At 43.4% G+C, this 25,460-nt stretch overlaps 2 protein-coding genes across 4 annotated transcripts; both read right to left on the bottom strand.

The window, feature by feature from the left end:
- Positions 1-781: 781 nt before the first annotated feature.
- On the bottom strand, positions 782-3,267 carry apof (apolipoprotein F; the record flags this gene model as incomplete). The annotated part of the gene is made up of 2 exons (XM_083772301.1): positions 3,236-3,267; positions 782-2,143 (listed from the first exon to the last, which is right to left on the bottom strand). The coding sequence occupies exon 2, from the start codon at positions 2,099-2,101 to the stop codon at positions 782-784; it is 1,320 nt and encodes a 439-aa protein (XP_083628427.1). The 5' UTR covers positions 2,102-2,143; positions 3,236-3,267.
- Positions 3,268-17,490: 14,223 nt separating this feature from the next.
- On the bottom strand, positions 17,491-24,239 carry c1galt1lb (core 1 synthase, glycoprotein-N-acetylgalactosamine 3-beta-galactosyltransferase 1, like b). 3 transcript variants are annotated; one of them, XM_083770426.1, is made up of 4 exons: positions 23,735-24,239; positions 23,304-23,566; positions 20,755-21,419; positions 17,491-20,218 (listed from the first exon to the last, which is right to left on the bottom strand). In XM_083770426.1, exons 2-4 carry the CDS (start codon positions 23,527-23,529, stop codon positions 19,928-19,930), a joined length of 1,182 nt encoding a protein of 393 aa, XP_083626552.1. In that variant the 5' UTR covers positions 23,530-23,566; positions 23,735-24,239; the 3' UTR covers positions 17,491-19,927. The 3 variants fall into 3 exon arrangements, with proteins under 3 accessions (XP_083626552.1, XP_083626553.1, XP_083626551.1); XM_083770427.1 differs by having other exon boundaries at positions 23,739-24,239; XM_083770425.1 differs by lacking the exon at positions 23,735-24,239 and having other exon boundaries at positions 23,304-23,715.
- Between the last annotated feature and the right edge of the window lie 1,221 nt (positions 24,240-25,460).

Raw genomic sequence — 25,460 nt, 5'->3', positions numbered from 1 at the left:
CAGAAGCAATAATCTCTGCAATTAAACCAGAGGTGAACATTTGAGTGTGACCTGAAATCATACCATATTGGGAGGAAAGACAAGAATTTGGGAAAAGGTGTTGCTTGAGAGGAAGAATGTAGGTCTTGAGGGTTTAATATATTTGGTTCCTAAAGACCAGAACTTTTCTAATGGGTGTGCCAAATCTCTTACAAATTACAATTAGCCATTTGTAAAGTTAGGGATGGTAGGTTTACTCATGTGGTTAGAGATTGTTGCTACAGATTATTGGATTAATAAACTTTATAAATATTGTTGTATGAAACAATCAAGTTACAATGAATTATTATTTTCATTGCACTTTTGGATTAGTGTGGCTACAAAGAACTATTGCAAAGTAAAGCTGACAACACAAAGCCATTTTTACAGATTTGAATACAACCATAAATTACTGATATATTATAATATTCTATTATATATCTATAGTTATAACTATTTTACTAAATTGTTATAAAATATAACTATTTTACTGTTAAATTGTTTGTGCACATTAACACACAAACAAAAAGCTTCCCCCCCCTTTTCAAACATGCTTCTGTGGATACAGGTAATTATGATCTGAATACACTTTCTCAATTACGGTATTGGATTACAACTTCAAAACGACAAGATAGGAAAAACTAAGATTTTGATATCCCTCATCATTGGCCATTCGTTGCTCCACTTGCAAACAAGGTGTACATGTAGCCGAAATGGAAATGGAAATGTTGGAAAGAGATACATTCTTTGCTTTTTTTAAACTCTAGTTTATTGTGATGAGTCCCTCTTCCCAGCTGTACAGGTTCTGGTTCACAAGCAGGTCGTCTTCCTCCTTCATGGAGTTGAGCAGGTGCTTGATTCCGGCCTTCACGCCCGTCTTCACTCCTGCGCCAAGGGCGTAGCCAGCCACCCCAGCACTCCCCCCCGTGGCGGCCATAAGAGCATCGGTGCCGAGATCGACCGCGCTCAGTATGGCTCTCTGCTTGGCTGTCTCAGTGCAATTGATCGATGCATAATACATAGCAGTAGCCATGTTGTAGAGGGTGCTGATGCCAGGAATCCACTCCACCACACGGTAGACCTGCTCCTCCTCTTCGTTTATACAGCTCCTGCGGGGACTTCGCCTTGCCCGGCCACCTGCTGCTGCAGGGAGTGAATTGGTATCCCGCTCCATGTTGCACTGCCGGATCCAACACTCAGCCTCCAGGGATTCTGAGGGCAAGATGTGGCTGCCTTTCTTCAGCACTGCCCTATACTGCCCAGGTTCGAGTAAACCGCCCTGTGTCACTCCAGCACACTGGAATCCCAGACTCTCACAGGTCCTCACGGCCTCCCGAAGCCCCCCGGTGTCTCCCTCCACAGTCTTTCCCAGTAGTATGGTTCCATTCACCCGAGTCCAGCCTTCACACAGCTCTCCCTTGCCCATGTGCACCTCTCCAGCCATGGCCAGCTGCCGAATGTTAAACATCACTGCCTCTAGGTGGCTCTGCTCTGTCCTGTCCACAGGTGATTCCAGTGATGGCGGCAAGTCATGTGTTGCCCTCCTCTCTATCACACTCGCTACCTCCATCAGGAGCTCCTCTGTGTCAGCCATTCCCAGCAAGTCAAACAGCTTGATCACCAGGGTCTCTGCCTCATGTTGGCAACCTACCACCACTAGCACGGACACCATGGAGAGACTCAGGAGCTCCTGAGGGAACAGGGTGGAGGACGGATCACCGAGGGTGGTAGCAGAAAGCAGCTCTCCGCACCTGACGTTCCCACGAATTTGGTGACGGTCCCTTGAATGATCTTTCAATGAGATCTTGAGCTTTTCCCTGAGAGTGGATATTATACGTTTGGAGGACTGAAGCTTGTCTTCTTTTGGCACACCCATTATAGGCATAGAGGGACCCTTCTTCCCATGTGGGAAACTGAGTTGGGGTTGGGATCCCAGGAGAGACTGCTTCGTTCCTCCGTCTTCCTGGATGATGGTACTTGGAAGAGCGTTTCTGAGGGTCACAGGAGGTGATGCCCTGCAGAGAGCCTGCTCGTTCAGCAGTAGCTGGATCAGAATCAGCCACTGTAGTGTTGAGTGCCTCATTATCCTCGGAAAAGCTCGTTTCAGTGGCCACAGTCAAAGAGTCTGGAAGAACAAGAAAGTAATATGGTAAATAGTCGGTTGATTAGTGAGATGATCCTCATTACTGAAATTGAAACAAGTAAACCTTTTCAGAGCCTGTCCTGTGTTAAGTAATTGATAGAGAAGTGCGTGCTATGACTATATACAATACAATACAATTATAGTGATGTTATGTAGACAGCACTATAATTGTATTGTATATAGTCATAGCACGCCATAGTACATATGTATAGCATAGTAGTAAATATGTATAGTTTATATGTATAGTGTATGTATAGTTTCATTATATAGATATTCCACTGTTACTTTCTTAGCTTACGCATGTTTCATGATATTGATAAATGCTTTTATGTGATGTATTCCCATGCTTTTGTTCTTGCTTAAATGTAAGTCGCTCTGGATTAAGAGCGTCTGCTAAATGCCTAAATTGTAAATTGTAATTGTAAGAGAATAGGCCTATAATGTGAATTTTCCATGTAACTTTCCGGTATTCTATGCCAACTATAGATCACTGAGTAGTCCTTATTTTTGTCCCATTTCCTCACACGAACATTGTGTTATGTACGCACCATTTGTTTCTTTGGCAATACTTTCTGTATCATTAAAACTATTATTATTTTAAAATCTCATAAATTACAGGTACACCTAAAATGTGTTGACCCAGCATGTATCTATATTCTTGGTGCTCATTGGCTGTAGTTCTAGTTGAGTGTGGCCCTATTACTACATGAATCACAATGCCCATGACTTCAGTTATGAGTATAAAACCCACTACAGTTTACACGTTTTACATTCCGAATTTTGGTGCATGATCACAATGGTACATAACAGTGAAGAAAACAACAACAATATTGCTCCCAGCCAGAACACAATAATATTTGCTTCATTTCAAACCTGTTCTGCACTGCAGTATAGAATGTGCACAAACAGATAAAGAGGACACGCTCTGGCAACTATTTCTCCCAACCTTTACATTAACAAAAAAGGATGAAAAAAAAATGCCAAAAAATACCGTAAGAAACTGCTCTTTAATCCAGCGTCCGACTTGAAGATAGTATTATTACTACACATAAGATGTGACTTGTTTTCACTTACTTAAAAGCATGCACAGAGATCTTCTCTTTCTTTGCCTCCAATGAGATTTGGTCCTGTTAAACAACTTCCCCTACTCCCCCTACATCTCTCTCTCTCTCTCTCTCTCTCTCTCTCCCCTCTCTCTTAGTTGGCCCCATTGCTCAACAGGGAGATCAGGGCTAGAATATTGATTCACATGGAGTAGGTCCACGTTTTCTAAAACGTTTTTGTTTGTTTGCCCTGCCACCCTCTTATTCTCTCGTGCTTCTCTCTTTCTACTCCCTTTTAATATACTGAGTTGGTCTTTGACCCACATTCTTGGCAGAACTACCCCCTCATGCCCTGAGCAAATTTCTCCCTTTACTAAGAAGTCAAAGGAATGACGTTCCAGCTCTTCTGAGCTCTAATTAAGAGAGGACCATTTTACCCTCTCAGATTCCATTCTTTCACACTATAAAAGACCATTTCTTTAGCAGTGAAACATCCCAGGGAAGGATTTCCCTGAAGGGATGCATCAGTGTCTGATTTTACCATCCAGGGCTACTTAATTTAAGATGCAGGGGCCACTCAGCAAAAGTCCAAGTCTATTATTTTGAAACGTTTACAATTTAATTTTGTAACAGACTACACGACTAGTCTAAAAATTAAGGAAACACACAGTAAAAAGCCACATTTCCATCTGTAAGGCCAAACCTCAATGTACAAATAAAACATTAACTAACAAAATAACTAACTGTTCTAACTAACTAATGATGAAGTTACAAAATGTGGCTTCATTCACAAAATATGAAGAGAACATATAATCAGAACAGATTATCACAGGTGAAAAAATAAGTAAGTGGTTAATACGCTGACATCAGGCCACATCACTTTCTCTTGGAGCAAACAATACTTAAATTCTTGTTCAAAACATTGAAAATAACTCATTATATTTTTATTGGTATGATGGTCCGCAGATACTGTTAGGTATAAATTGATACCTAGGTGAATACTGTAATAGTTTTAAAGGAGTGTATATAAATACCTTCGATAGCAGCCAGGAGACCCAAATGCAGTGCTCATGTCTTTACCTTAAAAATGAGTGAATTGCCCTTTAAATCCTGAAGGTACCAAGACAGCAACCATAAAAAACATTTAAAAAAGTAATTTGGAGGCAGACGCAAATAAAGTTCTGAGAGGGAGTTTAAGGCTTAACAATGTTTTAGTAGGTAATAAATTCAATTCAAAGAGAAATGTGTTAAAATATAATTTAGAGTGATCAAAAGTACCAATATGGATCCGAACTGAACTCTTCTCTTCACAGTACCTGGCTTAATACTTCATCTGACGTCAGATTGTTGATATGAATTAATTGGTTGGTAAATAGTTCATATCCGTAATTGTCCCACGGTGGCGCTTGTTGTCGAGCTCTCATTAGTCCAGCACATTGATGATGAGGATGGTGTAGCGACGTAGAATTCCTCGAATTCCTCTCCTTGGTCCCGTACATTGTAGCTGGGAGAGTGTACAAGCTGGCGTTGCCAGGCAACCTGAAGATAAACTTTCCCTGCAGCTGTGAACTCTAACAGAGAAAAGCACTCCCTGACTCTCACTCTGAGCGGCTATCTACTTTCTCACTAGGCCCCAAGGTCAAATGCCTGTATAGTCTAAAATCAAAACATTGCCTACAGTATTATAACGTAGTGGCTGACAGACAGCATGGAGACTGACTAAGTCTGACTAATATAGGGCTGAGATGATTAGGCACGTGGATGGTGACATGACATTAATAGGATAAGATGAACAACTCTGTGACCCCTTTTCCACCAGTTGGTTCCCAATGGGAACCGGTTCAGTTCTTTTTGGTTTTTAGTCCATGAGCCAGAGCTCCAAAATGGGTGGGCAAACTATACCCTATATTAAATTGTTTATAGGATCAATACAAGTAAATGAATACATGATAACCCTTCCACAGTAGTACCTTTTTCATATTTTTGATTATTTTGCATATTTTCCTACATAATGCCTCATTTGCATATTTAAAAATGTAAAATTTGTAATATAATAAATCATTGCCTTCATGTAAGTACTCAATTGGGGAAGTTTCATGGTGATAACAATCTAATATAGGTATGGTTTTGCCTACTCAATTCATATTAACGTTCCAATTTTGGAGCTCTGGCTCATGGACTAAAAACCAAAAAGAACTGAACCGGTTCACATTGGGAACCAACTGGTGGAAAAGGGGCCTGTGTAAACAGGCAGTAGGGTAGGAGTAAAATGATGATCAGAGCTTCCTAACCTAACAAATATGAATGACCTAAGATGGAACACGGTCTGGGCCAAAGTTCTATCTGTGCTGACGAACTGAATATGATGAAGTGACCAACTTGACGTGTAAACAACATATCAATTTTATCCATCAACCCGCCCTGTTGTTTACAAACAATGTCAAGGTGGGAATAAAATAAACCTAATTTAAAATGGGAAATGGGTGAGTTATAATTGATGGAATTTAGGATGTCCAAATGTGGAAAAAATAAAACAATTCAAACCTATTTTTAATGATAAAAAAAAATAGCATAAGCTAAGCAACTAGCAACAAAAAATTATATAAATGTAACTAATAGAGGGTATGCGCATGAATAAAGTGACAGGAAAAGTGAGTTTAACATTGTTTAATGTCATTTAATGCAATTAGATATGACTTTTCTGTTTGGATGCATGGGCTGTCAAGGCCAGAAAGTAGTTTTTAGCCACTCAGTAGGCATTCCTGCATAACTTCCTGGTTTGATGATGATGTCACGCGCATACCCTCTATTAATTGAACAAGGTGTTGTAATGTAGAAAACCTCAAATGACTTTCCCTAAACCACAACAATAGAACTGATTATTGATTGAATGGTGGATCTGAAAAATGAGAATGATTAAGAAAATAGGAAAACTGCCTCCCCCTGGCAAACTGCCTGATGGAGGGGAAAGGAACTGGTTGGAATAACGTGTTCCTTCCACGCGCTACGTCCAACCAGGGAAACTCCCCCTGTCAGGGCTAAAGGAGCAACTTGGACACTCAGGCATGAAGGAAGCATGAGTTCAAGTGCGTTGCTCTCCCCTTGTCCCCCATATATGGGGACTAGGTTGGTGGAGGGTGTGTAGAGCCCAGGATCACATTAGATGATTGACACAGGGGTGAAAAATGGGTTACAAAATCGTGGGATAAAAAATATATATAAAAAAAAAAGAAAATAGGAAAGATAGAGGAGCTAAGGTACACAGAAGAATACCATGTCACGCTCCACCCAAAAATGGGTCCTTGAATGACCAAATTAATGAATGACCAAAACAATCTAACATTTGGAGTCAAGGGTCAAATGGACCAAAGGACCTTCAACAAGGGAGCCTTGTCGGCCAGGTGCACTAATCATATTTCAAATCTCCTCAAACTCAACAGCAAACTTAAGAGAGGCTATAATTTCAGGACGGAAGGTAGCAAAAAGTCAAGATTTTAGTCTGGGGTCCCGTGGAAGCCAACTTATATTATCACCAACAAAGGTGCGTTTTCATGGCCAACAGGCCTGGATACAAGTCCATAGGATCTATGTCCATGTATCCTGAAAATAATTTAGACAAAACTCACATCAGATGGGATTCCTCATTCCCTCAACTCAATACTTCCTGTGCCCTCCTCGGGCGGATCTTAACGGGGAGGCATGAACCAGTTCCTGGAGAATGGATGGACAGAGAATGAAAGGGAAAAATGAAAAAAGTTTGGCAGATCTGAACTGGGAGATATGGTGTGGAATAATTATCGAATTCAGCATATGGTAACTTAACTATGGGATAATGGCAATGGAATGCCACAGCAGAGGTTTGGGACTGGCCTCTAAGCTACTGTCCTGTGATAAGGATAGCAGAAGAGACAGGAGAGAAAGAAATACTTTGTCCAAGGGCCCAATATTAATATCAAATCAATAACAGTAATAAAACAAATTACATTAAGTGATGAAGACATGTGGATGTCCATGGTCAAACACCCTAAAACTGAGAGTGTCATGAACGGTATAAAATTAACCTTGAGTGTCATGAATGGACTAAATTTAACCTTGAGTTAGGAAGGGAACGTTCCTGATAGGAATGCACCCAAAGCTGGGAGGGATGGTGATTAGATAGCTAAACAGCTATCTAATATAACAAAGAAGCAAGTGTTCTCAAAACATAAAAATCACACCTGTGTGAACTGAGTGGTGCAACTCCCCCCCCCCTCCCCCCCCGCCTCTCTCTCTCTCATTCTCTCTCTATCTCTCTCTCTCATTAGCAGGCAACAGTGCAGCACTATCTCTCTCTCTCTCTGTTTCTGGCACAACAGCGCCCCTACTAGTACTCATAGTCATACTGGTGCTCATAGTCACATAGGTTAACACGGACATAGTCACATAGGTAGTCACATAGGTGAACACTGACATTTCTGTTCCTTGGAGTGGTTGCACCACTCAAAAACAAGTAAAAGAAAATAAGGAATGTAGGACAATAATAATAATAATCAATAATTAATAATGAAATAAGGCTGGATTTCCAGTACTCACTATCACTGGGAAATACAGTACTTAAGGCTGAGGTTCAGAGAGAACAAGACAGTGCATCATGACCAGCAAAGTTCTATCTGTGACCAACTTGACACGACGTGTAAACAACATATCAATCTTATCCATCAGATACATTAAGCAGGGGCCGCATGCAGACCACGGGCCGCGGGTCGAGTAGCACTGCTACCAATAATGATTGCTTTCATGTGCAGGTGCTCTTCATGGATGAAAACATTCTATGTATGGGGTATCTAGAATTAGAGTTATAGGTCAAGGTCACTGAAGAATAATTTAAACTGCAAACAAATCCTAACCAGATCCTGAACGTGAACCGTGTCACCGTAGTCCATCTACAAATCAATAGGTGGAGGTTCCATAAATCTGCATGTAGGGAAATGTTTGCCACAGCCTAAGTTCCTAAATTCAAAATAAAGGGTGTGCATGATGTAGGAATTACTGACAAATAATTTAAACAATGATTTTGTTGAAGAGGTCATGTGACCAAAACGTTATTCAATTTCTTAGATTTCAGAAATTCATAAAAAATACATTTTTAGGAAAAAATCACCGCCCTTTCCCCCCTCACTGTATGTATCTTTTCCATTTGTACCTCCTTTATGATGAATTCCTGTTCTGTTCTTTGTCTATATAGAAGCAATCTGAGAATCCCATCGTCAAACATTCGGGAAAACAGCGCCTCCCCTGTTGTTCCTCGAAAGTTGACGCGAGGCAACAGTCTGTCTTGAGAGACTTTATAGAGGTGTCTATTTGCATGTCTCTAAATGTTTTGATGAATTGAACATGGTGGACCCTTGTAAACAAGTGTAATGCTTAGTTGGGTCGTCCACTCACAGTTTAGTCTTTGTATTGAGTTTGTGCTTGAAATGTACTGTAATTCTGCAAACTGTTAATAAATATTTAAATCAATCAATCAATCAATCAATCAAACCTTGTCTCAACCCATAAGATGCTGTTTAGTACACTCATTTAAACACTAGGTGGTACTGTCTGACTTTGGACGAGTCCTATTCATATACAGAGAAAGGCTACTTGAAGAACACACTGAAACAATCTCTAGTGGATTCACAAGGCAGTTACTGTATATAGCTTACTGTCTAAATGGTGAATTTGTCATGAAGAACAAGAAATTAGGTAGCTCTTTATTAAAAATTTATAATTATTATTAATTAACAATAATCATAATTATTCAATTACATGATCTATTATTTACCTTTTTGGTCCAGATAGGATATATTTTAGGAAGCAGCATGCTGGGCTTTACTAAAACATTTTCTAATAAAAGTTACCATCAACTCAACATAGACAGTAGTTATATTGGTTAAATAAAGCTTATAATGTCCAAAACATCCACTGATTGTTTTTATACTTGCATGTAGGCTATATATGTAATATAATACAAGATAAGAATAAAAACAATTAATGCATTATGTGGTCACCAAGCTAAAAGGTTAAAAAGCACACAGGGCATCTAGGAAGGTCTTTAGTCCCCCTTTAAAAGCGTCCACGGACTGTGGTGCTCTCAGGTGGTGGGGGAGGGGAACAGCTGAGCAGAAGCCCCGGTCCCCCATATATTGATCAATATGATATGAGACTAGTTACTGGCTTACCTGGCTTGTTCAAGCTGTTCTAATTTTATTTAGCTATATAGGCATTGATTAGCGATAATTTTTTATCAATTTTTTATTGTGCAAAACAATAGCGATATTGAGATATTTGATAACATTTTAATATACCGTATGTCCAATCCTGACGATCATGACCAATACACCTGATGAAGATAAAATCTGATCTCACATCAAAACGTTGTCGTTTTTTCCGTGCTTTGCAGTGCATGAAGAAGTTCTTTACTATTAAGAAGCAGCTGGGTGCAAAGTTTGCACCCAGCTGCTTCTTAATAGTAAAGAACTTCTTCATAGACGTATGGTCTAACTAAACTAAACTAAACAATGTATTATGATGTATTTATTAAGTGGCTTAATTCTCTATTAGTAGAGATGTACTTACTTTAAGGTGCTTGGCACAAGTTGGCAGTCAACCTTCATCCTTGCCAGGGTCCATGTATTTTGGTGCTGATGGAGGCAGAAGATTGTCTATGAACATGGATATCTACCCCTGCATCTTAACCACATAAAGGAAATGTATATATTACATAAATATATGTTACAAGTAACAAACTGTAGTTACTAGTAACATAATGTATATGCCATATTCAAACAATGTAAGTCCCAAAATGATCTCAATATTAATTTTATAACTACAACTCAACATTTAATCACAAGTTTGTATCCTTGCAGAAATTAGAATTGTATGTTTTATTTTACGAGACCATGTTGCCATGCCATTATCTTCACTCAGACCCAGACACCAACTGGCCTTCCTATACTGTCTGACCACCCTGGGGGCCTTGTTGAGGCATCGATAAGGCCTTCCTATACTGTCTGACCACCCTGGGGGCCTTGTTGAGGCATCGATAAGGCCTTCCTATACTGTCTGACCACCCTGGGGGCCTGTTGGGAGCATCGATAAGGACCTCCTCCTGGGGGCCTGTCATCTTCGGCCTCCTGTGTGAGAAAATGCAGTAATTTGTAACTTGAGCTGATTTCCTTCCTAAATGGAACTAAATAAACTTCAGACATTGCTTAGAGTGGACGTTTTACATTTTTGCCTGCCATAGGATGTTAATGGGAGGGTCACAAGAAACCCCTATAAAAACAATTGCCCAATAGTGACAGCCGGTCAGCAAGTGGACTCATGAATGTACAGTATGTATATAGACAATATTTTAGGCCAATAAAAAAGACTATACCAAATTCCCCACCCGTCCACCTCGGCTGCCGGACTATTGCCGGAGATTGTGATTAGAACCACCTTCCCTATACTCTCATTTACCCAGCATCCTGTCTATTATACAGATATTTGTTTCTGCATGTCAACCATGTCTTGATTATCAATGAAAATCTCTTGCTGCTTGTCATTTGTGCAGACATGGATGACGTCTTTGTTGGTCTCCTGGGACGCAGGAGCTCAAGTAGTTGTCAAAACCAACAACTAATCTTATTGAAACATTGCAATGATTCTAATCTATTACCCATCACACCTTTTTTGCCTTTTTTTAAAGGAATGTCCTTAATGTCCAATAAATTAGTTGGTTTGGTCTTAGGAGCCAGCTTAGGTGGTTCGGGCATCTTGTTAGGATGCCTCTTTGGTGTCTCCCTATTGAGGTCCTGGCATGTCCCACTGGGAGGAGACCCTGAGGCAGTTGGAGGAAACACATCGACTCACTGGCCTGAACATCTCGGGATCCCCCAGGAGGAAGTCACTAATGTTGCGGCTCTGGAGAGGGAAGTCTGGAGCTCTCACCCCCGCGAGCCGACTACGGATAAGTGGTTGAAGATGGATGGTTTGGTCTTTAGTTGATTAGTCATTCTTATGCTTTTTTCAAGTGGGTGTCAAAACCAACAACTAATCTTATTGAAACATTGCAATGATTCAAATCTGTACTTTTTTTTAAAGGAATGTCCTTAATGTCCAATTAATTAGTCGGTTTGGTTTTAGGAGCCAGCTTGCTTTGTAGTAGTAGTAGTAGCACACCATCAACATGGTGCTCAATAGATTAAGAAGTTAAAAAGCTAAAAGTTAAAAGCCTGGTGCTTCAAAGATCAAAGGGACTAAAATGTTGAAGAAAAGGCCCCCTCCCTTTCTGTGTGGAGTTTGAATGCTCTCCCCGTGTCCCCTATAGGTACAAAAACATGCAGTAGGCCAATCCTGGTCAGAATAACGTGTTCTTTTCGTGCGCTACGTCCGGCCGGGGAAACTCTCCAGTCAGGTGAAAAGAAGCAGCTTGGACTCCTCATGCATAGAAGGAAGCATGAGGTCAGTCCACTGCCCCCGCAGGTTGGCAGAGGAAGTGTAGCGCCCAGGATTACATTAGATAATTTGACACCGGGTGAAAAAATGGGTTGCAAGAGGGCCGCGATCCGGGCACTAAACTTGTTATATTATATATTTTTTGCTTTTTGCCCCTTTTTCTTTTACACCAACTTTAAGAACATGTACAATGTAAATATATTTCAACTCTTAACGAGCTTACACTTAAGACGGAGGGTGGAGGTTGGAGGTGAGATTTATTGCAGATGAATTGATTACAGTATGGAGCTGGGATTGAGTGAATGGACAGAGAAGTGACTGACAGTATGATAACAGAATGATAACAGAATGATGACAGTATGAGGAGGAGACAGTGGAGGAGCTTTGGCGTGGGCCCCCTGGGGACGGACCAGAGCCTCGGTTCGGATCCTGCCTGGCGGAGGCAGGGGGGGCTCTTGAGCCTGCCCCCCTGGGGCCGACCTGGTGGAGCCTGCTGCTGGGCGGTCGTCGGGGAGGTGGCGGGTACCTGAACGGAAGCACAGATGAGCGAAGGGAAGTGAGGACCGTTTATAAAGGGGGTGCGGACAAGGTAACGCAGATCTGATTGGAGCAGACGGATGATGGAGCATTACAGCTCTAAGTTGAACTATCGTTAACAACTAAAACTTCAACTCTTAACGAGCTTACACTTAAGACGGAGGGTGGAGGTTGGAGGTGAGATTTATTGCAGATGAATTGATTACAGTATGGAGCTGGGATTGAGTGAATGGACAGAGAAGTGACTGACAGTATGATAACAGAATGATAACAGAATGATGACAGTATGAGGAGGAGACAGTGGAGGAGCTTTGGCGTGGGCCCCCTGGGGACGGACCAGAGCCTCGGTTCGGATCCTGCCTGGCGGAGGCAGGGGGGGCTCTTGAGCCTGCCCCCCAAAAGGAATTAAATAGTGCGCGCCTGGAGGAATGGTGCAAACGTCTGGAGGAAGGAGTAAATTAAGGTTTACCTGGAAGGGACTATACAAACGATGTTGGAGAGATTCCCTCGACGAGCCGGGGCCTTTAGCGAGAAGGGATCCGTGGGAGAGCGAGGAAGGCCCCGCGCCATTGGAGCCTCACGACGGCTGGTGCCGCCGACATGGGAGCCTTCGCGGAAGGGGCTTGTGGGAGAATGGTTAGTAGGTATGGTTGGTAGGCGAACAGCCCGATGGTTAGCGAGCCTCTGGATGGTTGGCCGGAAATCGTTTGCCGGCGGAGTCTGTTTGGGATGAGAGTAAGGTTGGTTAGCATGGCATGAATGAAACGTGAATGGAATGATTGTTTAGCAGGCGTCCTCTCGACAGAGGGCAGTGAGTGAGAATTTGATTAGCAGGCGTCCTCTCGACAGAGGGCAGTGAGTGAGAATTTGATTCGCCTGGCGGGACAGGGAGACTCCCGACGGAGGAGGCCTGCGTGGCCGGAGGACGGGTCGACCGTCGTTTTGGAGGAAGTGAGTGGGCGTCCTGGAGAGGGAGAACATGTTTAGAAGAGGGCAGAGGAGGAGGTACCCGCCACCCGACACATCCACCAGTCAATGTAGGTACCGCGCTGGAAGACGCCATGGACTTCTGGGCATCGAGCACGGAGGCGGAGGAAGGTCTGACGTAGGAGGAGAAGGCGGAGGACGACCAGTGGCCCGAGGCTTGCAGGATCAGGACGGAGACGCCGCTGGCAGCAGCGGTGGTGGCGGCTCCGATTCTCAGGGAGTGGCTGGAGTATAGCGGTCAGGAGGGAGACCACATCTTAGGAGCAGCGAGCGGAGATGGGAGGCGAACTCTCTACGACGACCTCAGACGAGCCCTCCAACGACGACTCCGGTCATCTCGGTCCTTCGTACATCTGGCCAGCTCCTTTGTGCTTCCGCACCGGTATCTTTCTTTAGTGCGTCTGCCTAGGAAGGTGTGGGACGTCCTCTCGATCGACGCCCAGCGTTGGTTCCCGCGGTGCGGCCTTGGCCGGGAGTTCTCGATGGCGGTGGCAGTGACCAGCTAGTCTCCTCACTGCTATCTTCTCTGTTATACTTGGTAATGGCCCGTACGGATGCTCGTTGGTGATGTGCTCATCCTGGTTGATGTCAAGTACCACAGAGACATCCTGGTGCAGCACCCGTCCAGGGATTTCCGTGGGGCAGAAGTGTCCGGCATTCACGGCCGAGGAGGAGGACGGTCTCCGCAGTAGCAGGGAAGAAACTGGTCTTAACGTGGAGGGGGAGGAGCACGGAGGAGAGGTACCTGACCACGGTGCCGGACTAGTAGACGCCATGGATCTCTGGGCATCGAGCGAAAACTGGGCGTCGTGATGTTTGACGAACGTGGCAGACCCGAGGGGAAAGGTTTGACGAACATAGGTTCTTGGGCTATGGCTGACGCAGTGGACGTGGAACCGAAATTATTAATAGTGATATGGCCGACTGCGGGAAACTATTCCGCTTGGAATTCCCCCCCAAAACTGAAGTGGGAGTGTAGCACGGTGGCCTGAGCTCTCCGAGCGACGGAGGCTGTGAATAGGTTATGGCTTAATCCATTTAGGCCTAAGGCGGATTCTAAAAACGCCTCTGAATCCTGACCTAAGGTTTCTGAAAAACTTCAAATATTTATAAAGCAGCATCGAAATTTTACATTTGAATACTGTACGTACTGTATGGGTTCCCGGCCTGAGGGGGTAAGATACCGATAGGGGTTCCCGCCCGGAAATGGGTTGAGGTGAGTGGTTTGAGACGTTGAGTGGGTGGTTACCTATGAGTTTAGACATTACGGCGCAGTTGAGACGTTGCGGTGCGTGGCTGTCGAGCTTAGCTGGTGCAGTGCATGGCTGCCAGAGAGTTTAGCTGTTGCAGTGCGTGGCTGCCGACTGAGTTTAGCTGTTGCAGTGCATGGCTGCCGACTGAGTTTAGCTGTCGCGGTGCGTGGCTGCCGGCTGGGTTTGGCTGCTGCAGTGCGTGGCTGCTGATGGGATTAGGCTGCGGTGGATGGCTGACGAGTTCAGCTCGGTGGGGGTCCGTGTTGAGGCCTAGCCGGGAACCTGGCCTTCCAGGCATGCGTGAACAGTGCTCGTTTCCCTGATGATCGCCGAGCAGGTAGCTGGACAGGAGGGGCACAAGCATGGAGTTAGTATGGTCGGACCGACGTGGCAGTTGGAGTGAGAGTAGAATATTAAGACTTAATTGATGGGAGAAACAATGCAGTTGACGGGTGAGTAACAGAGAAAATCTTAATTAGGTACGGCTCGGTGAGCACGGTCTCGCCATCGAGAAGGTCGACATAGGCGGACCTGAATCCTGAGAGAAGACAGACTATGCGCCCACTGCGCGTGAATGAAGTGGAAAGCGAGCTACGCTTTCTAACCATGTGTTGAACCGAGACATCAGAGACACGTACTTCCCACGGATTACAACTGGAGATTGAGAACGTGACCCGTGGCGAAAACTCCCATATCTGCTGGGCGAGGTACGACAATGTGCAAACGCGGCAGCAGATTTGAGATTTGCTGTGAAAGGAGAGGAATACCAGATGGAACACGGCCGCCCTGAAGACAAGCCATTTGTATGTTTGCACTATACCTGCGTCGAGTTAGCGTGACTGACGCGTTGAAAGCGGAAGCGGTCGATTCCTGAGCAAACGCAATGTGATAATCACACCCGTGAGAAATGAGGGGCGCTGGTGAAAAGGGGGCTAGCTCAAGTTAACTAGGTGGTGAAAGGTCAAGTGAACGAGCGGTGCCGGCATGACCATTAAATTTCCTACGATTACGCTCAACATCTCATCACGATCCACATGATTGAAGAAAGAATCTGGAGCACTAGTAGATTGCCAGGGCATGAATGAATGGGGCACCGAGTTGCCATGTTGGAGGAGACAAGCGCCAGGTCCGCAAAAACAAGTCACGAAAACTAACTTGAATCATTATGAAAACGATCCGACAGCGTCGGATAATTTACCAACATGTAACACTGAGGGTGCTTCGAATGAACCGTGGGTTTAAACAACGGCGTCCACCTGGTAAGTGATTAAATAAAACAAGCCTGAGACGCTTATAATGAGCGGACGTGGCAACCTGACGGCACCGGACATGCTCAGAGTAGTCTAGGAGTCTAAGATACGATAGTGGTGACGCTAGTGTAGCGCCGGCCGCAGCTAGAAGAAAATGCAGGCTTTAGACTCTCTTTATAAGGATAGATGACGAGGAGTTTATCATTGGAATGCCACCGGTCGCTCCGTTTATTATTATTCCATCCAACAGCTCATCACAGCCAACACTGGCGCATCACAACACTGCGTCATCAAAGCACGCCAGCCTTCAGGCAAAAGCAAACGATCCTCGAGCCTACACTAGTGTTGACTCTCGTGGCAACAATGGAATGCGGAAGTGCTCGTTCTATCTCGGGGGAAAGTTCCGCCAAGGAACAAAAAGTTTGGAACTAGACAAAGCGTGTCGCCACTCTACACTGTGGACGAACTAAAACGCCGTGTAGATTTTAGACCTGCAGCCTGATCTATGCTACGTTCACGGGATGACCAGTAGCTTACTGCCGTGAAAGCAACGTTTAATGCATGATCGCCCAGACGCCACCTGAAGCAGTGCGAGACTGGTGGCATGAGGCATTAGCAGCAGTATACACTATACAGCATAAGCAGCCTTGTAACGGCAACACACGACATACAACGCACTGAGCAGCAGCAAGCAAGCAGGGTAAAAAGTGGCTAGTGCGGAGGCAGCATCGGAACGGAATCGAAATTAGGCTGTTAGCAGTTACGTTTGTTTTGAAGGTTGAACCATTCAGGTGGATAAATAGCAGTGACGAGCAATTAGAATGATACTGTATCTGATGGAGGCATGCAGGGCCTGGGACGCTGGCGAAACACCCGACGTGTGTCCTGGGATGAAAGCTGCGGCCGTGGAGGAGTTTGTTGACTCTTGAACTTGGATGGAAATGACGAATGAAGAAGGTGAGCTGTGAGCTCTCGAACGTGTCTGTGTGCTACCTGAACGGAAGCACAGATGAGCGAAGGGAAGTGAGGACCGTTTATAAAGGGGGTGCGGACAAGGTAACGCAGATCTGATTGGAGCAGACGGATGATGGAGCATTACAGCTCTAAGTTGAACTATCGTTAACAACTAAAACATCACTCTTGTAGGTCAGTAAATTATAGGAAAAGGACATAACTTTGTAATGTGACATCTAGTGGCAATACATGAAATTACTGTCTTGAGACTGGCCATCACTCAGCCAAATTCCCTTTTCTTTAGGAATCACTCTCCAATTTCCAGAGACAAGAAAGGAATATTCACAACAAAGGAGGCATTTTTGTGAACCATGGCAGGTTGAGGTAACAAGTCCTACTTTAAGTGGAACAAAATCCACGACTAAATGATGACTGTAGTACAGGAAATCAATGGAAAATACAGGATCAACCTCAAACGAATTGCAAAAGAACCAAACTCAGTTGATTTTGTATCTTCAATATATCCTGAATAACAGAAATTGGAATGGATTCAGCAATATGAAAACCCCCTAGTTTGACAAGTCACATGCAAATTAAAGCAAAAGGAAACTTAGAAAATATTTGCCTTATATAGGATGTCTATGGTGGCCATACTGTACAGGCCATTTTAAAAACTTTCCCCTCCAACTAAGAAACTCTGGCTAGTTCAGTGATGTGAGATTAATGTTAATATACTGACTGACAGCACGTATCCAAGGCCACATTTGTCATTTTTATTGTAAAAGTGAAATGTATGCGATATACATTATACAATAATGTAAACCAAATAAAATAAAGACAATATCTACAGCAAAATATGTATTTATTCATACTGATTCAAGTACCTTTCACTGAGACTGCACAGCGATCATAATGTGCACTCCCACACACTCGGACTCAAAACACCAATTGATACATTTACTGTATATTGATACCAATATAGCCCAAACATAAATACAGATCTGTACATCATTCCCTTTGACAAAATTAGGTTATGAAATGGGAGAGATTGTCAGCAACTGTGTGTTTTAATTTATACCAATATTAACTTAGCGATTGGATACTATATTTAAAATTATATGGGCAGCAAAACTGATATCCATCGATCCTCATAACCTGCATAGAAAACTCAGACTGACTGCCAGTCTCATGCAACTCTTAATCACTGAAGCAATGGATTCACTTGCAACTAACAAAAAATGTACAACGATTTATAAGAAGTCAATATGCATTACATGCTAATTTGGTATAAATGGACATCATCCCTCCACCAAAAAACGGAACGTGCTACTTGCTCACGTACAGAGGAAATACATAGATTTAAGTGTAAACACTTACAAAAGGCATCTTAATAGGCATTGGTTACATACAATTATAACCATTGAGAGGACAATTATTGCAGTGTTAAATCAAGGACAAAATACACAAAATATGAATACCACCCCAAAGTGCTCTTGAATGCTCAACAACATAATGCAATATAATACAACAATCAGTTGGGTTTTATTGATTGGGGAAATGTGATATCATCCACTGCTAATGCATGCCAGAACTCTTTCCCTATACTGTATTTGGTAATAATCTCACATAATTAATAAACCAAACAGTATGCTTGTTTGGTGAAGGAACACTTAATACATCTATGTATGTATTAATACAGGAAAATGGAATCAACCCGGACCTAATTTCATTTTTATAAAAGAAAGAATACAAAACAATTCGCAAATGGTGTATGCTTTGTTTGTTTGCTCAAAATAGGTCATCATGAACAAGTTCCCGGCCTAGTGGTATGCCTAAAAAGGCTATAGTCCCTAAATCTGAAGAATGCAATAATTCCATTTGCAACCATCATTCTTAAATATGTATGTCACAGTGCAAAGTCATATGTGCAGCTTACGGTTCATACAATCACAATTTGCAAGGCACAAGCTAATGAGTCCGGTTCAGAGAGATGATGAGAGGTTAGTGACATTGCCACTGTGCAATGAATAGGGAAGCATTGCACGCAGCTAGTCTACAAAGTCTGTTCCTCTGCAGTGTCATGCAAGAGATGAAGAGATATTTTGTGAAAATAGCCTGCAGACATGGCTACTCTTAACTGAACTAAATAAGCTGTTGACACCAACGGTTGCCCGACTGCCCATGGAAAGTAAATAAAGTGTTCGGGCAAGTGGAGTTTGTTCTCAGGTTGCCCAACGGGCAGGTGGGAAGCAAACATTAAATATTATTGGTTGCCCACTCAGACTTTCAAAGTAACTGTCGCCACTCTGCAGTTATGAATTGGATTAAACATGAATTTGATTTACTTATTGGTTAAGTGGGCATGACGTTTGGGCAAGTAGACTTTGACCTGTACTTGCCCGACAGGCAAGTGCCTCTGAGACCTATCTATCCATAACAAGGGACAACATACAACTGCTGGAATGCAATCAATACATTTCATGATGAGCCCAGCCAAACCATTACAGTTAAAAAAAACTTGCAATTTCCATGAAATGTGGTAGAGCACTACCTGCAAGCAAATCAGTAAAAGGAAAAGCCACAAGATGTAATCTAATGGCACCTTTCCACTGCATGGTACCTACCAAGTACCACGCACTGCAGGTAGTAGCCATGCTGGTCAGCATAACAACACCAAACACCCCCCTCTCCGTAGAAGAGTACTAAAGAACAATGGCAACTTGTCTGGAAACAATATCTGTCTCCCTATAAAGGCCAATTTGGTGAGAAATAGGCTATGCCGTTTACTACCGGTAATATTGATTTATTTCACACCTAGTTTAAAAGATTGTTTACAGTATTTGGGAGCATCCCTCCATAGTAGTACATAGTAGTATAGAGTCTGACATTAGCGACAATTCTCTCAGACCAGTTGGTAGTCTGGAGTGTTATCATGTCACCTTTTGGTGTCACCTCAGCTTGCTAGTTGGAACTAAGAGAGGTGAAATTAAACCAATAACAAGGTACTACTTTTACCTACTGGGGGGGGGGGGGGGGGGGCTGGAAATATATGCCATAATTTACCTTAGGCAATAGGCAGGCAATCTATTTTCGATCAAGAATGTAGTAAACAGTACTGAAATGAAGAAACACTTGAGCCCAGAACATACAAAGCATAGTCTGACTCATTGATAAAGTTTAAACAATTTCTAAACCAGTTTGCATAATCTCACAGTACAAACTAAGTAAAATCCTTCAACAACACAATCCTTCTGTCAACACACTTTTATGTTTGCTAATCAGCTAATCACCTGTAGGAGGAGCTTTCACGTCCCGCTTTTCATCTGTCCTGGGTGGGTGTTCAACCTTTCCCCTCCCTTTTTCTGGAGAAGCCAGATCTTTGGCACTTCCTCCTTCGGCAATATTCCAGGATCCTGCCAACTCCTCAATATTGTATCCTGCAGGGGCAGGAGGCTGATAGCGGTACCTGTAGCCAAAGGCACGCAGGTGGTAGGCGTAGTACTCCAATAAATACATGAGTGAAGCGTCCACATAGTGGAAAGACACGGACAGGTCCGAGCAGCATTTTGGACCCTGGGGGGGGGGGGGGGGGGGGGGGGGATTAGAGTATGAAAATATATCAAGGCATTTGGTTAAACACAGTATCAGATCTACTGTATGTGCATACATCCATTATCAACATATAAGAGAAGGGGGCAACTTTAAAGCCTAATTTATGCTTCATCTGGGAGCAACACCGCTGTGTGACAAAGTACAAGTACAATACCATTTCAGGGTTTCTGATCCGGTCGGACTGGAAATAACTTTACATCATCACGTGACCGGGACAAACGACCGGAGCCACCAGCAACGTGCATGATGCATCTCCAAAATGATTCCCCTAAAACTTATTTAGTTCGGTGTAATTTTCCATTTTCTATTCCAACTCGAAACTAATTGATTCGCATTATGTGGGGAACAAAAACAATGCGATGCCAATCGGAACCAACCACCGAAATCACGATAAAAGTCTGGTGATGCGAGTTTACAAGTTTTCAGGCATCAGTAACACATGCATATAAACTGTAAATACAGATGTGTAAAACAAGGAAAGATTTAGCTGGACTTGCCTCTGAGATGGGGTAGTAGCAGTAGCTCCAGTACCAGAAACTCTTGGGAAACGTGGCTGTGAGGTGCTGCTCTGGGACAAAGGGGTGGAAGGTTTCCCTGTGGATAGTGTCTCTAGAGTCACCTGCTTTCACTCCAACTTTCTCCATGCATTGTCCCATGGCCAAGTCTTCTACAGAGGTAGTGTGAGTGCACACCTTATTTTTGAATCCCTCGACAAATCTCCTCAGAGCCTCTTTACTCAGTACATAACCGGCACCGCCGCTCATGTAGCCCTGCTTGGTGTAGGGCTTGAATCTTCGACCAAAGTAGATGGGCTCTTCCGGCGTGCGGTTGGACAGAATCCAGCGCAGGTTGTCCACAATCACATAAGTGTCATCGTCTGCCTTGAGAAACCAGTCTGCCTCATTGGCATAATGCTCGTATGCATAGTGATATGCCCGGATTGTCTTCCAGTAGAGCTGGTCACGCCCCTCCTTGGTACCCAAGCCCACAGTGGGGAAATCAGGGTCATCGACAGAGCTCATGAATACAACAATGTTGCAGTGTCGACTCCAGGTAGCCTTCACATGCCGAGCCTTCTTCTCCAGGTTGCTGGGTCCAGTCATTACCCAGCAAAGAATGCGCACCTTTTTGTACAACTCATCTGCCATACGGCTGTCTTCACCTGACAAGAGAATGAATCAATATTTATTTTGTGGCCACTGCTGAATGTACAGTTATATGGACAGGAGGAGCCCGGGATTCATTGATTGAAGTTTTACTTCAGTATGCAGAATGGGTACATTTCAACGAAAGCACAAGTCAATACACAAACTGTTCTTTTTGTTCTTTTGTTAGTATACAAATACGCTCTACCCTCACACAACATCTGTTTCCTCGTACAAATCAAAGTATGGAAACCAACTGGTTTCCATGTACTATAATTGTGTTTTGCTCACACACCCACACTTTGCAAGGTATTTGCTGGAGCATGCACTGTAGGTTAGGGCCGTATCTCTGGATTGACAACATGTGCTCTGACTGTACTCTGTACTGTAGGCATGCATCTTTTCTACGTCTGACAACATCTCAATCAGGCAGAACCAGAGTGGCCAGTCACTGGCATCCCTCTTTTAATGCTGCATGAGTGAGTCTGCTTATATAAAATACTTGGATTATTTTGTAGGTCATTAATACATTTACCAGTATGCAGCATTTAAATGTCCAATTCACCAATACAGTACAATACTTAACTCTAGTGTAATTTGCCTTTACAGTTGTTTTCTTGCTGTATTTTTACATTGTACACTGCTCTTGTGCACAATCATATCAATGTTTACTTTTCACTGAACTGCGACGGATTTCCATATGTACGTAAAATGTGTACCCTATTATGGAACATGAAACAATGATATGAACTGAAACCTAAAACAAGGATTTTTCATTATTGTTATGCTTTAATTGTGCAGCCCTACATGAAATTAGGGTTAGGCTACACTGTGTTACAGTACTTAAGTGACACAGATATCACTGAGACTAGTAGCCACGCTCTGAACCCAACGGTATGTAAAGTTTCAGACATTTGGATGACTTTACTACCCCGTAGGGTCCCGTGCCATCGGATACGGCTATATGGTACACACAGACATACATAACTTCGGAAACGTCCGTGCTGATGGGGGTCAGATGGTCCAAAAGAAGCATATAGGAGCTATAGGAGACAACGGAAACGGCTGAGAATTTTCCTTTGGCGCAGAAGCCGTTATGTATTTTTTATTTTTTTATTTAACAATTTAACTTTGTTTGACCGTTTTGGCAGCTCTGAAAAATTTCTCTTCCTTGACTTCCTTATTGACATCCCATTGTACCGCCTCCCGTGCCGACAGTGGCTTGCTGTGTGTCCCTACGTTCCTGCCTCTGATCTGCTCTGTTACAGCTAGCCACTGTCGTGCGGGAGGCGGCACAATGGGATGTCAATAATGAAGTCAAGGAAGGAAGGAAGAGAGAATTTCAGAGCTGCCAAAACGGTCAAATATTAAAAATACCTAACGGCTTTTGCGCCAAAGGAAAATACTCAGCCGTTTCCGTTGTCTCCTATAGCTCCTATATGCTTCTTTTGGACCATCTGACCCCCATCAGGAATGCGCAGCACGGACGTTTCCGAAGTTATGTATGTCTGTGTACCATAATAGCCGGTGTCCGATGACACGGGACCCTACGTACTGTTGGGTTCCGAGCTGGGCTAAGAGACTAGTGACTACAGGATATTACAGGTCACATATGATGGAAGAAATTATGTATGTCCTGTCAACTTCAAAGGGACCATAATTCTGGACTGGTCATTTGAAAAAGGTTAAACCAAACCGGCAACCAATTATTATACTTTTTGACCTTACAAGGAAGTGTGCACTGCTTACAAGGAAGTGTACTGCAGTACAATCAGGTGTGTTTGTGGCTAGTGACGCGTGACGTGGATACAACACACCTGCTGTGGCAGTGCTGCCATTATACGAGCGATTTGCTCAAGCAACATACGGAAAGTTAAATTACGCTGCCAGATAATTTCTACCTTTGTGGTGAGGGTGGTTCAGGTTAAAGAGTGCGGATCTCTCCTTTTTCCAGTTCTTCGCGTCTTCCTCCAGCTCATGTTGACTGAGCAGCGCGCTGTCCACGCCACTGGACAGATGTGCCGAAAAGCTTCTCTCAAACCACACCTGCCGCATGAAAATGTAGAGCGTGATGGTTCCCACGAAGAAGCCCACATAAAAGGAGAACTTAGGTGCCAAGGCCTTCATGCTGGACCAGGTTTCCCCACCTTCAGTCGCGACGAGACTTGGCAAATGAAGAAGAGTCAACATTAAATGCAACAGTGATGGCGTGGTGTGAGTGAATGGCCACTATAGCAGCAGCAGGTGTTAAAAGAATTCCACACGAGAACATACGCCACACCTTCAAACGGGGTGTGTGTTTACCTTAGAGTATATTATGGTGTTTACTTACCTACCATGAACTCTATTGTTGACTAAACCAGACCGAGCCAGCAGTCCATTATCATAATTCAGCAGGGAACTGCAGCCAGTCTGCAGCCAATAACTACAAACCGTGATTGCACATAAGCACAGCTAAATACACATTTAACATTTAACAACACGGCGGCTGTATTGTGTTAATGTGTTTGATCAAGGACAGGTATCAAATAGTTCCTGGTCCCCAAGTGTCACGAGCTGTCACGAGACAGCTGTATAGTGGTTAAACGTTAGCTAGCTCGTTCTTCTGCGATACAAGATTGCTAACTTCATGGCTAACTTAAGGTTAGCCGTTTAGCCTCCAGTTGGCGTTAAAACAGGACTGCGTTGACGTCACTGTGTACGGTACAATGTAATCTAAAAATGTCTGTCCAGTCCAGTAGTAGTAGTGTGTCCAGTCACTGACAGAAATGACCGAACTATACATGTATTACACGTAATGACGCGTTATCTACTCTGCCGTACAAAAACCTTCCCTGAAGTTGTCTGAGTGACAACTCGCCTGCTTTTTATTGCTGCTGCTGAGCAGTGATCAAAAGAACATTACTTCCTGTCCATGTTTTCCGAAATAAAAGCACGATTCTCATTGCCAAACAGTGGTCGGGACCCATTTATAGGTCCCTTTATTTATTTACATTTGACCATCTTTCTCTCTCTCTCCATATATATATATATATATATATATATGCCTATCCTGTATCTTATTGCGATATCAATTCCATTTTTAGTATGAGGGAAAAAAAACATTCAGAGCTATAAGCCTATGGTGTTCTTGTTTTATTTCAATAAAGAAGGAATGGGCATACAAATACCTCATTTTGAAAGTCACACGTTGATCAAGCCATCAATCTGTCACTATCATTGTATTTCTGTGGTCCCACACCCACTGGAAGCATTTCTTTTGAGTTTGGAAAAAGCCTTGCTGAAAACAAGCCCAAAATGTCATATTTCACCAGCTGCACACACAGACGAGGCAGCCAATCAGAAAGATAGGTGACTACATAGCCAATGAAATGATACGTTTCCACTACTAACCTGATAGAAAGTAGACCAGCCTGCTTTGCAGTTGGTAAAAGAAATCACACCCGTGTGAACTGAGTGGTGCAACTCCGTGTGGGGATCCCCGGAACTTCTAGACCCACAGGTACACGGCCAGGGTGCCAGCCTGGTTCCGGCGAGCTGCCCCATGTCCGAAACGGTTGAGAAATGACAAGAGTTACCGTGTGGGAATCCCGATCTACTGTACTGTCACACCCAGAATCATAAATCACGTAATGGCTGTTAAAAACTCAGCTTCCCATCATGCACCCGTGCACAGCGTGAAGCTCAACAGTGCCACTTTGTCACCTGTTGGAGTGTTGGTACTTAAACACACATGCATACAAAGGGACACGCATTGCTGTTCAATGGAGTGGTTGCACCACTAAAAAACAACTAACAAATACTAGTACCATTCATTAATTAAAGCTGCTATAAGCAATAATGTCAAAATTGTAATGACTTTTTATTTTTATTTAGACAGCAATGGGTAAAAGGCTCCCAAAATAAATGTAGTCTCTGTGACACATCTAGGGGCCGCAATCTGCGTTCAAAGATTTTCCTAGAAGCTTTGTCATTGGTTGATTTGCCTGTCTAGGGTTTTTTTTTCAACCAATGACAAAGCTTCTATAGGAACATCTTTGAATGCAGATTGTGCCCCC

The sequence above is a fragment of the Protomyctophum parallelum genome (genome assembly GCF_964188405.1).
Source record: "Protomyctophum parallelum genome assembly, chromosome: 8".
NCBI classification, from domain to species: domain Eukaryota; kingdom Metazoa; phylum Chordata; class Actinopteri; order Myctophiformes; family Myctophidae; genus Protomyctophum; species Protomyctophum parallelum.
Note: the sequence above shows the minus strand (reverse complement) of the source record. Positions and strands in the feature narration are given on the sequence as shown.